Source organism: Panthera pardus, unplaced genomic scaffold, assembly GCF_024362965.1.
Source record: "Panthera pardus isolate Hobbes unplaced genomic scaffold, ASM2436296v1 HiC_scaffold_15, whole genome shotgun sequence".
NCBI classification, from domain to species: Eukaryota; Metazoa; Chordata; class Mammalia; order Carnivora; family Felidae; genus Panthera; species Panthera pardus.
In genome coordinates, this window is record NW_026526710.1 from 68,746,463 (window position 1) to 68,762,046 (window position 15,584).

General features: G+C 38.9%; 1 protein-coding gene across 29 annotated transcripts in view; it reads right to left on the bottom strand.

The window, feature by feature from the left end:
• TCF4 (transcription factor 4) overlaps window positions 1-15,584 on the bottom strand; it is a 353,960-nt gene that overhangs the window by 221,406 nt on the left and 116,970 nt on the right. For all 29 annotated transcript variants that reach the window (XM_019463970.2, XM_019463968.2, XM_019463976.2 and 26 more), the window contains 2 exons: window positions 12,056-12,117; window positions 9,131-9,227 (listed from right to left, as the gene is read on the bottom strand). In XM_019463970.2, the coding sequence (XP_019319515.1) occupies window positions 9,131-9,227; window positions 12,056-12,117 (159 nt within the window). The remainder of the gene's footprint in view (window positions 1-9,130; window positions 9,228-12,055; window positions 12,118-15,584) is intronic.

Consider the following 15,584-nt stretch of genomic DNA (forward strand, 5'->3'; position numbering starts at 1 on the left):
ACTGTCTCTACCACATTCCTGAGAATGTGGAAGGTCTGTGTAACAGCACCTCCTTGGTGAAAAGCAACCTACCTAGTGGTTGCTCATTATCCAGATGACCTACAATGCAGGCAAAGACATCTTGGCTTGCCAGTAGGCCCCCTCACCCCACCATTCAAATAGCACAGCAAGGTATTTTTAGCCATGTGTAAGAACGAACTTGAGAATATTTAAGTTGGAGGGACAAATGGCTGGAGGCAAGCATCTCACAAGGGGCATATCTGAATTCAACAAAGTTGTCCCCAAAGAGGTACTTATTTTATAGGATTACTGTGTTTGTGAACTGGCTGAAAACGAAATCTTTCCATTCTGGTCTTGATGTTTACAGAACCGAACATTCTATGCTATCTCTACCTGTTCTTGCCTTCTGTTCCACTCTCTGTAGAAGGTAAAGGTGTCTTAAAGCTGCTAACAGGCAAACCCAAAGTCTATACATTCATCAATTAATTACAGACAAAAGTAAGAGTACCCAAAGTGTGGCCTTGCAGTGCCATAAGATAACGGTTACAGAGCAGTTAGTTGTCCCAACGCGTATCGCTTCATTGCACTGCTCACAGTGGTTCTGGGGTGTGCGGGTAGGACAGGTATTACTATCCTCACAGAAAGGAGAAAGTTGGGGATCGATTTATCCAAAGTCCAATCACCAGGAAGTGGAACAGTCAAGACTAAGGATGTGTTGAGCCCTGGCCTAGTCTACTGTTCAGTGATGCCTCTCAACGCTTAACACTGAGTTCCTTTGCTACTGTGGTCCTAATGAAGGTTTTAACGTGAACAGAGAGAATAGGCTTATTTTCATTGATGATCCATATGGCACTCAAGGTAGACATGCAACTTTCACGGACATTATTAGTTCACAGATCCTGTAACTGTACTGACGGTTCTCCTGGAGCCAAGAGGCAATGAGAGGTTTGAGAAACTCCAAGTGTTTAATACCCCGGGACTCAAGGATCCAGTCAAGAAGCATGTTACCGGTTAATGCTATCACGGGCATATCGTAACTATCAAACTTAATGCGAAATTCCAAGAAGCCATCTTTCTGATGAAAACCTTAGAGAAAAACTTGCATACTCAATAAAAACAACACTGTTGAGTTCACATCCAGCTTTCCTGTGATGACACATGGCCCTTCCTTCTGCCTATTCTCTCACTGGCCTAACTTATGCCATGACTGTGTTTGACAGAGGTGGGAAACTTCGGGCCAAAAGCTGAATCCAGCTCTCACCACAATTTCACGCAGTCTTGGCGTGTTAACTAAAATTAAATGTCTTTTGGCTGCACTTAATCCTCCACACTAAAGATCAACAAATACGATTGTCATACATATGAAAATAAAATAGAGGGTTGTTGTTGTTGTCTTTGCTGCGGGCAAGGGGCACTCTTGTGTGAGTGCTTCACGAGGACGTGGCAGGTTGTTGGAGGTTAAGTACACAAAAGACGGTTTGAGTGGTGTGGGGCAAGGATCTCCCCTCATGGTACTTGTGATGGCACATATGGGACATTGTGGCTCCAGGATGCCAGGCCTGCTCTGAATGGCTGCCACGGGACTAGCAGTGCGCACTGCCAAAGACCACCAAAGGCACCGTGGAAAAGGCTGATGGCTGCAGCTAAGGGTCCACTGCACGGCCAGGGTGCTCTGCACAGAGTGGCAGGAACTCAAGGCAGAGACCTAAGAGAGAAGGTTCTAGGTGATGCAGACATGGAGAGCGCAGACTCTGGCTGGTCACTGTCTCGCACAAAGGATGAAAGGATGAGGACAATGAAGGCACAAGCCTGCCTCAGGCTCTTTCCTGTGGGTGACTCTCACGTCTGTGCTTTCTCCACCTTCCTCATTTCGACCACTTTTTTTTTTTTAATACTCCACGTCTCCCTGTCCCTTTCTCTAATTTGCTGACCAGCATTCAGACTCGAGACCCATTTTTATATTTTTCTTACTACATGAAAGTTTGAGCCTGGTTCTTCATTGTCCAAACTGTTAAGTTGAAAATTATGCATTTTTCTCTGAGAAGCAATGAAATAAACCCTGTCAATCAACAAGCCTGATATGCACTGGCCAAAGTAGCTGTTGTGTACCTCCCTACCACCCAAACTCTGAAGCTGGAGATGGCCACTGGATATCGAGGAGCAGGGAATCACACTGTGGGACTCCCTTTTCCCTGCTTCCTGCTGCATCGAACCCACACTTGACATCTGAAGCTGTGACCGCCATCTTGAGACAATGAGGGAAAGCACAAAAGAATCACCAGACACCTGCCTTGATATCAATGAGCCACAAACCGATTCTAGCAGCAGCTCACCACCAGACTTCTAGCAAAAGAGTAATTCCTTTTAAGCGACCATTAGTCACAGTTTCCATTACTTCTAAGTAAAAGCCTTCTTCCTGATACATACTACTTTTTACTTTTATTTAACTCTAAAATGATTTATTTTCTCTTAGAGTCCGTAACTTTCTATGTAAGAAATCTTCCTCTAGTATTTAGAAGACCTACACTTTCCTGTTGGCTGTGGTTTTCAAGTAACATTTTATGCGATCAGTTCTAAATCTTATAAAACCTGACTATGAAAATGTTTGATGATCACAGCATTAATTAGAGCATACCATACAGTAAATGGCTGAGTGGAAAGGAAGCCAGACCCATGAAAGGCAAACAGAAATTTTTATAGAGTGGACAAGTTTTCCTATCTGAAAACTGGAAACACTTAACTTTTTTCAATGGCCTTTCAAAATAAGACTGATATGACTTATTTTTCATAAATAAAGTATTTTGTGGTATGTTTACTGAAAACTGAAATCTACCACCATGTAACATGATCCATTCCCTGACATTAGAATATTCTGGACAGCCAAGGATATAGTACTAGAGAATTAATTTCTGTAAGACTGGCTCTGATTTAGGGTTTTCTTTACGATACAGTGAGACAGATGTAGGATTGATTTTAGTTTATGGGCTTTTCATTCAGGATTTAAACCCCATATACATGATTTCCTGATTTAGCCATGAATAAAACCATTCAACAGTCATTTATTGAGGTCCTACAACTCTATGCCAAGCATTGGCCCATGCATCACACTTCTCTCCTGGTGATATAACTTAGTAAGCTATTATTTTATCTTCAATCAATCCAATCCCTTAACTATAGACATGGAATGAGCAGAGGTAGAAAAGAAACATCCATTTGAATCAGGCTTTAAAGAATAACATTTGGAAAACACATCACTAGCAAAGTTACTTGAAGGTATCACAAAATAGAGATGAATGGATTAGAAATAGTGATAAAACATCTCACAAGATAAAATATAGCACAAGGATAAAATGGCATACCTAAAAGATCAATGGACCATTAGATGAGAAAATTACCTCAGAGATCATTTAAAGGTCTGTTCCACCCTCAATTTAAAAATGGGAAAAAACCTGACCTGAGGAGCCACCCACAGTTGCAGCAAAACAGAGAGGAGAAAAGCCAGTTCTTTGGCTCCAAGCCTTAGCTCAAAATCAGGATTAATAATATCACTCGGGAAGACACTTAAAATAGTCTTATTTGTTAATACTTCGGGAAGACATTTTAGGTTAACATATTCAAATAACAAAACTCTGGAACGAAGAAAGCTAACAACAAATGACACCAGAATTAAATGTTTCTTCTCTCAGAAATTGCTTGTTACCACGTTACCAGTCCAATAGATAACAGATGATATCATAGTAAATTCAAGCAAAAAAAAAAAAAAAAAAAAAAGTCATTAAAAAAAGAAGACACTGAAAATACACAGACGTCCCTAACTAATGAACTCGCCAACAGCCTGCTATCACCATCAAACTTCAGAACAATTTAGAAGTGAACTAAAATTTCTAGAGCTGCCATCCGTATTCACAGTTCCATTTTCATGTAGTTATTAAAATATTATTTGACCTCTGGCACTTTAGGATATCAAACACTTGCCATTGTTGTACAGGTTTTATTTTTTAATCAAATATTTAAATTCCTGCATGGAAAGAAAACATCTGACAAAGAGGTCAAGTTAAATCTTACCCATGTTTTGAAAAAACTATGTTTCTTTGTGGTTATTGTATGTTAAGGTTTTCAAAAACAGTTTTCCTGGTTAGAGCCTCTTCATTTAGGTTTATTTCCAGTTTTACAATGAAAAGAAAAACTCCCTGTATTAGCATCTACTCACATTCACCATTTTACAAGAAGACTGTGCCACTGGCCTCTGCCACTGGGATTTGAAAACACTCACAACACTTCACCTTTATGCTGGGCTAAACTCAGGGTAGTCATAAACACTTTGAAGTAATACAAACCTAAATATTCCTGCTAGGCAAACGGAGCAGTGGAACCGAATTATAATGAGCTAGCAGCTGTCACAATATGACCACAGTAACCAAATCAAAATATCAACCGCTAACCCAGATGAGATTCAAAGGTCATCCTATAAGCCAGCAGCCTTCTTCAGTTCTGCCTGAAACCCCGATCTAATCCTGCAGTAAAATGTTCCACTGAGCTAGTTTAGAAACCAGTTACTCTACAGTGGGAAATTATTTAGGGCACTGGTAGAGTACCGTTACCGTTAGTGGGGCTAGAACCAAATACCACAGTAAGGAAACTGAACCATTCACAATGGGACATGTAAAAACACAGCAGCTGATGTTGGACTAAGCTGCACCCAACTGTACAAAAGTATCACTTTTCACATCCTTCAGTTACCAATGCATGTCTATAATCTTACTGGCAACTTGCTCACTCAAACAATCTAGTTTTCAATAAGCCTCTGGAACAATAGAAGGAAAATGCATGCTTAGAGCCTTCCTTGGATCAAAAAGTTAGAGCTAGAAAATATATTGTTTTCCCATTGTAAAAACATTTGGACAATTATTTGCAAAAGTCTAACATTTGCAAAAAAAAACCAAACAGGGTCAGAAATGTTAAAAAATCCATACTCTTTGCATATAGCTCTTGTTGGAATTTTCAAACTTTTCCAGAGCATATAATCCTCCTAAAAACACAAACCTCAGACCCATGGTCCTTCTGTCCTTTCAGCATATTCTGAAAGCTATTCACTGATCCCCTATAAAGGTTTAATCAAACTGTTTAAAAACTTCAGCGAACAAGTTTCCAGTAGATCAAGTGTACATTATTGCCATTAATAATCATAAGTAGTCACAAAGAAAAAGTGATTTGTTGTTTCCAGACACGAAACAGGACAGGGCATTTCAAACAAGTAAAAATGCAAACCAGCTTGCTCGTCTCCACCCAAAGAAAGCAATAAGTGAGGATTCTGGAAATGTCAGGTATACAGATATTGTATCACTATGTTGTACACCTGAAACTGATACAACATCATATGTCAATTATACCTCAATAAAAATATAAACAACATTTAAAAAAAAAAGAGAGTGCATATATGAACTGGTCAGTGCAGGCAGTCAGCTAGACGACTCAGTGCTATCGTCTCTCAACTCCTCCGGACTCCCCCACACAAAAAGGAAAACAAAAAGTCATGCACGGTTATTTAAAAAAAAATTAGGGGCTGGCTTTTTTGTTTATTTTAGCTATGTTTTCCTTTAAAGGATTTACACAATATCAACTTCCAAACTTTGTATGGCAACTGTGATTACAGACAGTAATGGAAGAAGTGGTGTAGCCTTAAAAACCAAGTAGTGTCATTAATTCCAACAGAATAGGCGTTGGGGGGGGGGTGCGGCGCACATGTGTACACAAACCCATGCTTGCATGCAAGTACACTTGCATTCATTTGTCCGTTTTTACTTCAGGGATTCACAAACTATCAAATAGGGTATTACATTCAGATATGCAGGCTTGTTTCTAAAAGAATAAATTAATGAAGATAGTCTTTTACTCTTATAAATGACATACCATTTTGGAAAAAATCGAAATGCATAAATACATTGAGTTTTGGTGTTTTGGTGCCAAACATAAGTATTTACATCACAAAAAGTGCAACGTTTATGCAAAACCATTCATGTGAAATCAAAAAGCTCAGAGTTATAATAAAGGGTTTTATTACCGTAAGAGTTCAGGAGCAAATGTTAGCAATGCCTGTATGGTTTCTCCAAAATAGTGTATTGCCATAAAGGACAAAATATGTAACAATGATGCACTCCCAAAAGGAGAGAGCAGTTCATTACTTTTTTCTTTCCTTGCAAGAAAATAAAACCTCGCTAAGTGAACAGTTTACTTAAAAAAAAAAAAAAAAAAAAATCGGGTCATCTGCAGTTAATAACTCTTTCCCGTAAAATTAGTGTCACTTGTTTCTGTAGCAGACGCCTAATTCAGTCACAGGCTTGATTGATTTGACAACACAGAATCCGGTCCAATATAAAGTGGTTGATTTATTTCTTATGCTATAGCTTTTACCCTAATTGTGACATCATAGCAGAATCAAGTCTTTAACATGTAAAGAAATCCTTTGTAGTTTTACTGAAAACTAAAGATTCTGAAAGCAGGTATTGACTGTAGTCAAAAACTCACAATGAAGTCTAACACCTGCTTTTGGAAGAATGAAAACTTGCACCAGGATCATGACACAGAATATGGATTTGGACACAAAGAGCAGTTCAGATCATACCATGTACTCTGTGAGTTCAAATTCGTGGCCACACTAATAGATCTTCCTTGATCTCCGCCTCCATTTGTAAACTGGCTGTCTTTAATTTCTCGAAAACAACCCATCTTCTCTTTGTAAAAGTGCCGCATAACATCTCAAAGTGGTCTTATTTTAAATAAACAGCGGCTTGGGCAAAAATCAATGAGAAGCTTTGTTCCCCTAATCTAGCCCCGAGATAGACAAGCCAATCAAGAAGGCATTTGGGATGTGAGAAATTACAGGGGTGGGAAGAGTTCGTGAAGCATCATGGGCAGGTCTCTAAAAATATTTTTAAATTCTTTTCCAAACTAAAAATGCAAGGTATTTCATAGTGGTTTCAATGTCTTTTTTCCCTTTTTTGCAGACTGCGCCGTGCCCTCTCGCTCTGAGGGCGACTTTCCTGACCCCAGTCTGACACTGCCCCGTTAATGTCAGATAAACCATTTAGCCCCAGCACAATTCTATTCTGTGCAAAAATCTGCTTGAGGTGGAAAATGTAGCAGTTTGTAAACAATAAAGAGCCATGTTTCAGACCAGACAGCTTATCTAACAGAGAAGTCCTTTCATGGGGAACAGTGGGTGGGAGCCTCCCGGACATAGTAGCATTTCCTATCACAATGCAGGAGACTGTCTTGGCCTCCATATTTAAGAGTTTAATGGGAAGGAGGGCAGACGGGATAAAAGAACACAGCTGACGTGGACTTTCAGCTTAAACAACAACTAAGTGAAAAGAGTCAGTCTCACTGCTCTAGCTCCAGACTCTCAGCCCACTTATATTTTAAATACCATTTGGATTGAAAAACAAATTTGGCTGGCAAAACAGTTGCCCATGAGGCAAGAGATGAACAAGAAACAAATATTTAATATCCTTGTATTGCTTGGTGTATTCCGTGATACTGATTTATCAAGTTCTTCCTTAAGAAACCCTTTTTTCACGGACAGAACATAAACTTCTAAATATGAGTAGTAATTTATTTGTCCTATTTTACTTTCAGTCATCAGAAAATAGTTTTAGAAACTTCTCAGGGAGTTCTTTAATATGCCCTTTAAGTACTCCTTGCCAAGATTATCATTTTCAAGTTAATCTTTTATTCGGTGTTGTCAAATTGAATGAGGATAACTGGAGAAGCAAGGTGTTAGAATTTAATGTTAGTGCTACTGTCACTAAAGAGTCTAAAGCTGTTCTTTAAAATCTAGGTTGGCAAATATATCTAGTCTTCTGTATCTCCATATCCTGCACCTCCGTATCAACAACTGATAAAAACCAGGATGCTTGCTTTAGCTACAAAATTAAAACGTAAATATGAAACTTACCATTTTAAAGTAAAAGGGAACACAAATATAATAACAGCCTTAGGATCACACACAACTTCATGGTTCTCAAAGTTGGCATGATACTTAAAGGCACAAGCATATGATATTACCCATTTAAAATAGGTTGCTAGTATTTCTCTGCTTTGTCTACTTTATGTCAAATATTTGAAATTCCTTTAGATGGATTTGATGGTGACTTTTGAAAAAAATGAGCTTCAAGGACTATCTATACATTAAATAACAAGTATAGCTTCCAAGGCTTAAAAATAGGGACATTCTTTAGAAGCATTTGCAATTATGGTTTGAGAATGATACAATTATGGCTGTGTGTTTTTCTTGGAGGATGGCCCAACGCCTTGTGCCAAGAAATTTAATTTCATTTATTGATGGATTTGCAATAGAATTTGACCATGGTGAGATTTATTAACATTGTTAAAAACTCACATTTACTAAGGCAAAGATCATTGTTTCACACAAAACTGAAGCAACCCGCTATTGCCCACTGCTCAGGTTACTACTGTTAAACACACATCCCCACAGGGTAAACAAAACAGAGAAGTATGCTAAGGACACCGGTATGAGGGCATGCTGGAAACTCACAAACTATCTCAAGTGTATCTTGCTCCAGTGAAGGACAATACAATCTGCCTAGACCATCAGCACTAAAAAGCTCACACCTCAATAAATACACAACCAGATTTCCTAATTCAGCTTGAATTCACTACTCTGATTTAAGCGCTCTAAACCTATTATTAAAGGGGTTACCGTAACCCCTTTAGTAAGAATTCACAGGTAATACTGACTATATATCATTGCCAATGGACAGGCCCAAAGATATTTTTATTTTAAATATTTACCACTTTGACTCTGTCAACCTTAAATCAGAAAACAAGTATTGCAACATTGAAATTGGAATTAATGCTCTTCTATCTAAGGAAGACAATCCCCACAGCGATTCAGTATCACTGAAATCCTGTTATTCCACCTGGTTATAAAACATAGTCCTTTAACCAAGCATAAACTGTCAGTATTTTTCTGCAATTTACAATTACTAGACTGAACTGGCTACAGATCCCAGTTCCTAAAAACAGAACCTCTGTCTAGACTGTATTCTCCCCTTTCTATGGTAAAATACAAGCATTCAAAAAGTGCAGGTCAATTTAAAATTAGTCTTACTTTGTATTCTGGAATTGACAAAAGGTGGAGAGAGATTGTCATGTGACCCAAGGTCCCTGCTGGTCATGTGGTCATAGGGTGTCCCATCTCCATAGTTCTGTAAATAAAACAACATCCTAAGTTTTCATCCTGCATGAAGAAATCAGCATATAAACACCCCTTATCGACACCTCTGTGACCCAAAGACACTGAAGTCCACATTTCCAGTTACATTCCCACTCATTATAAGGAACCTCCATCTTCACAGGTCCAGTGGGTAAGAGAGGCTCTATAGGCTGCAGATTTCAAGTTTTCCTCATAACAGCTATGAAATCTTAGAAATAATAATAGTAATAGAAACAATGGGATGAAGTTGTTGACATGATTAAGTGAAATAATGTATGTATAACACCTGACATGGATAAAGTACACTGTAAATATTAAAATTATTATTTTAGTAAGCCCACATTATTTAAAAAAAAAAAAACAAGCAAGATTGTGCTATCAGGGAAAATTACCCATAGCCTATAATGAATTATAGAAGTACAGCCTTTTAAACAACATTCGCTTTTACAGTATTGAAATTTCAATGTTTTGTTATAGCTGTTATTATAGTTGTACGAGAATTGGATCATTCCACAAGTAATTAACATGAAAGAATGTTAAAATTATTACAGTAGGACTGTGAATGAACATCGAAACTTTAGCATAAATTAGTACTTCTGGATTCGGACAAAGTATGCCACAAAAAAGTTTTAAAAGCAGACATTAATTTTTGGCAAGAATTTGTCATTATTATGATTATCTCATTGTTTTGATGGAATTTAAAATTAAAATAACGGTTTTAAACTGCCCAGTCGCTTATTAATGGAGGAATTGGTAACATACAGGAAAAGTAAAAATCATCTATATTGTAGGGTTCACATTTCTGACTAAGGTGCATAAAGTAACCAAAAAGGAAAAAAAAAAAAAAGGGTCGATCTGCTCAGCTGGTTGTACCTCCCACAAAGACCAAGTCAAATTTACTCAGAGGTGCCAGTTGCCATGTTAGCCAAAGGGCAGAATCTGTCCACACAAAGAAAGACAGATACTGTCTGTACATCACTTCCCTAGAAAATAACTGGAACCTGTAAGGTTCCAAATAATCCTGTTTTTAATCACCGTCCCTCATTTAGAAAAATTAACTTGAATGATATTGCAATCTCATGCTGCCAATATACCAGTGTATAAAAAGATGTCACGTTTTAAATGCCTAGCATGGGTTTTACACTCCAGGCACTGTATTATACTGATTTTTATTTATTAAGTGTCCTCATCCCAAACAGTGTACTAAAAGCTTAATATACACTATCTAATTTAAACCTCAGCATAGTGCCTCAAGGTAGCTGATAATATCACCACTTTAAGAGAGAACACAGACTTAGCATGGGTCAGTACGAATCAGCGACAGAAATCTGCCGCATGCAAACTCCCTAAATTTAGAAAAATATAAATTACAAAATACTGATTGAAAATTATTCACCAAAATGTTCCCTGAAAAACAATGTCAGGACAGACACCGCAAACCAAAAAAAAAAAAAAGTCAGGATGATACTAAGGGACCTTGTTCTCAGAAGAACAATCAAAAGTACCACGTGTGTTAAAGTGAGAACTCATAAGAAACCCTGTGTGAATAAGCTAAACAACGGGGGGAAATTCTGTCATCTCCTACACTTGCTGTCAAGGGGAATGGATTTATTTCTGCAAGTGCAGGCTGTAACGTGAGGAGGAGGAAAGATTTCCTCAACCCATCCATATAATGCATTAGGATATCAAACCCGACAGCTGGTGCGATGGCTCAACAAAGTTAGAGCTTGGAGACCCTGCTGCACCACAAAGACCACAGTGAGAACCACAGGTCAAAAGACAGGTGGAAACGGACAACAGTGGCTTGCTGAAATGTCTTCATTGTGACAGCCTGATCACCTTCCTTGCCTCTTATGCCAAAATAGAAACCCCTCCCCACCTCAAATTTACGTGAATACTTACAGCAAAATGTTCCCTCCCTGCAGAATGCTTCATTTATACAGCTGGCTGGGGGAGGGACACGTGTTTGTTTGACTATGTGCTCTCAGTCTATTTTTAATTTGGGGTATTTATATGCATATTAGAAGAGCTGACATGGATTTTAGAGGGTCTAGCAATGATTCCATTAAAAACAGATTATACATAAAATCATATATATTTAAGTGGGAAGGAACATAAAAGATCCTCTGCTTTTACTTTTTTCATTTTACAAATTCAGAAAACGAGGACCGAAGAAGTAAAATGACATGCCCAAGGTCACATACACACAAAACTACACATTGCCTACTCCCACCTACACATACCCCAGTCCCACCCCATTCCATGCTCTTCCCATTACACCCAAACTGACAACGAAGGCATGAGAGTAAACCATGAAAAAGAGTAGTAAACATCTGAAACCAAATAAATGAATGAACCCAACTGGTACATTTCATGCTTACAAAGTGAAATCAACTCTGATTTGTTAGGTAGATAATACTGGTCAGACAGAACTTCATACTATGTCTTCAGAATTATTCTCTAGTCTATTTACACCAACACATTACTAGGGATACTAAGATTTTTTTCTTTTCCCCAAGTTGTGCCATCTACAACAAATAACTTTCTGTAATACTGGATCAATAACTGGCAAAGTAAGGGCAAATATTTAATGAAGGATTTTTCTTCTGGTTCACAGAAGTGGAACAGGTGTCAAATTCAATAACAGCATCCAATAAGAGAATGAGAGGAAAAAATTGCAAACACAAGCTGATCCTCATTAAACTTAGTATGCATATATGTATCTGTGCAGTTGTGTGTGAGAGAGAGAAACTCACCTTCAGTTTGTCAATTTACATATGCAGCATGTCTGGTTGTGGGAAAAAGATTAGATATACTTACCCTGGACGGGCTTGGATGTCCTCCGCTCCCCCAGGACCCTGAGCTACTTCTGTCTTCTACATCTAGGGACAAGAGAAAAGTTCTTTAGGCTTTCTTGCAATAATTCTTTCTTTTTGTACATGCACTTTTAAATTAATGTTTCAAATTAATCTCCTGTTGCCTTTAATTAAGAATCAGGCACGGGGCTACCACGATGATAGTGGCTTCTGACCCATCTACTTAAATTAACTCATTTAAATTCACAGCAGAAATGAACTGGACCCTCAGGAACCAGAGGTATGAACATCAAAATTACTTCCATCCTTCAGTGTTTCCTAGCCTCAACTTTTGTAGACATGAAACTGCACTTAAAGTTTTAGAAGATCTTTTGGAAAAAATAAGTTCAAAAATACACAAATACAACCTTAACGTGTACTTCAAAAAGCCAGTTAAGGCAAATATTCATACTAACACTAGCAGCCTCTGTGCCATCATGCTTTTGGATACCTGTGTGTTCTCTAGTCAAGGTTTATTGCACCAGACAACAGACAGGGAACAAAATACATACAAGGCAGAAAAGGATTCAGTGGTCTGTTACCACCAGTACACTACAAGGTGACTAGAATTCGATTTTTTTAAATGTTTTAAGTAAAAACAACACTGTCTCCATATTTTTATTATTTTAATAGACTTACCACTTGACTACAATCCTTAATCTGGGTACTGAGATGTAAAAATTAAAGTTGTTAAAGCCATTTTTTATCTTGCCAAGTGATAGTGAAGAGACCTCGATGAACTACCAGAAAGTTGAATTTTTCTGAACTCTGTACCAGCAGAGTTCTAATGCTGACCAGATTACTACATGCTCGGTCAGTGCTTCTAGCGGCGAATGCTCAGGATGATGAGTGTAACAGCTAAGTTATCATATTAACTGCTTAAAACATAAAAGTGTTTTAAAGATCAGTCACTCTATATATAGCAGTGGCTTTGATATTGATGATGAAAGGTCTTTATAAGTATACAAAGTTTCACTGTTCTATTATTTGGATCATGGTTGATAACAGACAGCCATCACAAGCCTCCTCTGACACAACTGGAGGAGGAGGTCTGAAACTCTGGTTCAGGAGACATAATCCCATTTATTGTGTTTCCTAACATTTCAGTGATACTGTTTATTTTCCTAATGCACTACTGTTATTCCTTTATTACTGCTATTTCATTACCAGCAGAAGAAATCATAGTATAATTAAAACTGATTTATTCTGGGGTACAGTGGAGTACACAGTGTTTTAGAATATCTTAAGAGATGGCACAGAACAAAAAACAACTTACTATTAGCACTAAACTTGAATCCTTGGGGTGCCCGGGGGGCTTAGTCAATTAAGCATCTGATGCTTGATTTCGGCTCAGGTCATGATCTCACGGTTCGTGAGTTCCAGACCCACGTCAGGCTCTGCGCTGACAGTGCAGAGCCTGCTTGGGATTCTCTCTCTGTCCATCCCCCACTGCACACTCGAGAAATAAATAAATAAATAAACTTGAATTCTTTCTCTTTTTTTTTTTTTAAACAAATATTTTTGTTCCCTTTGTTGGTGCTTCAGAAGATAATGCACCGGCAAACACACGCACCCCGTGGACAGCTAAATTCCGTGACCGTGAGCTTTAAGGAATATCAAGAAAGCTCTGGGAAGTGCATCCATTCTGGAGAGAAGGGCAACACTTTCCCCAAACCTGCTATTGTAACAACTCCACTACTGGCCTATGGGTAGACTGAACTGAAATACTTGAAGAAGTGACTTAAAACCCTCTGGATTTGGGAGTATTTGCAAGCCTCTATGGCTCCCTTCATCCTTAACCAAAATCAAATACGTTCAACAACAAAAGGTATAAACGACAAAAATCTCTCGACCAGTGCAGACTTTCAGAAGTCCCGCGTGTCTTCACTTCCTTTTCACCTGAAACAGCCAGACCAGATTCATTTGAGAGATTTTGTCCTCTTGTATTTGGCCAAAACATAATGAAGGCACAGAGTTGAATCCCTACATTCTGTAAGATTTCATATCGTTTGGACCCATTTTGTCTTTGTAATTCTCAAGCAAAAATTTAAACACAAAAAGTTGGCAAAGACAGGGAGGAAAGGGGAACGATTCCCCTCCAGGGCGATTTTGGCCCCCAGAAGGCATTTGGCAGTGTCTGGAGACATTTTTGGTTGTCACAACTTGGGGCGGGGAAAGGGGTGGAGGGGCAGTGCTACTGTCATCAGTGGGTAGAGACCAGGCATGCTGCTGAACGCCCTATAAATGTTAGAATAGAATTCCCACAACAAAAAATGCTCCGTCCCCAAGTCTCAACTGCGTCTAGAATGAGAAGACAGACCTGTGCTGAGGGAAAAATTACATTAAAGAGCAAAAAGGAAGAATCGAGTTGGGAGAAAAGATGTACTAGAATTTAACTTATAGTTTAGCACGAACTCTTCCTAAATACACAGTGGCTTATGCCTTTTAACCCAAACTTGAGCTGGAGCGTTTCAGGAGACCTTCACAAACATCTTCTGTCCACAGAACAAAGGGAAAATGATGGTCAACCAGGCAGCCTGCTAATTAGCGGGCAGATAAAACACATCAAAACTTGAGTATTCCCAACTGGGCAATTTCAAAAGCGAGCAATCCACTAATTAAAAATGCTGGAAGTCTAGCTTTTTCAAAACAGGTTAAATACTGGCTGGGTTCCTTCACAAATAGATTCCCAACCAATCAGATCTGACTGCTCTTTTCCCATCCCTTCTCGTTTCTATCTTTCTCATTTCCTGACCTCACACTGCTCCACCTTCCTTTCTGCTTCCTCCCTTTCACTGATCTCTTTTAAACAGGCTTTTCTCCACCCCTTGGCCTCCTGCTAGATCTAAAAGATAAGGACCAATCTCTAGCTCTCCCAAACCTAATAGAACAATTATATGATCTCTGATATACTTTTTTCTTTGAAAAAAAAAAAAAAGAAAGAAAAAAATACCCGTATGACTGGTGCTCATTTATCCAGAGCAAGAAGCCACAGAAGCAAGAGCACTGATATCTGTGACTCATAATGAATGTAAACATGTTGCTTTTAAGTCATTCGTTTCCATCGTCCCTCCCACTGAGCCTCATCAGGCCTGCCAGTTAGTGAGCATTTCCTCAACAGCTACCCCAGTACAACTCCGAGGGCATCTAAGGACAGCCTACCTCTGAATCACCTGGTATATTCATTGCAAAATCAGCATCTTGGGGCCCACTGCTGACCTACTGAGTCTGGATCTCCCGAGAACACGGTGTTTTTAACAAGGTCCCCAAGTCATGTTCATGTGCACCGCAGTTTGAGAACCACCAGCCTGACTTATCGGGAACAGAAGAGCAGAGGCACCACCCCCCCTTGCCCCTCTCACTCCGTATCTTACAATTCCTGCCGAGGGTGCCAGATTCAACAGCGTTCAACACGCAGGCCCGTCACATCTGTATCCAGACGCATTTGCATTTTGCCCTGACTCACTTTTTAGTAAACCTGCACGTGTCCTACC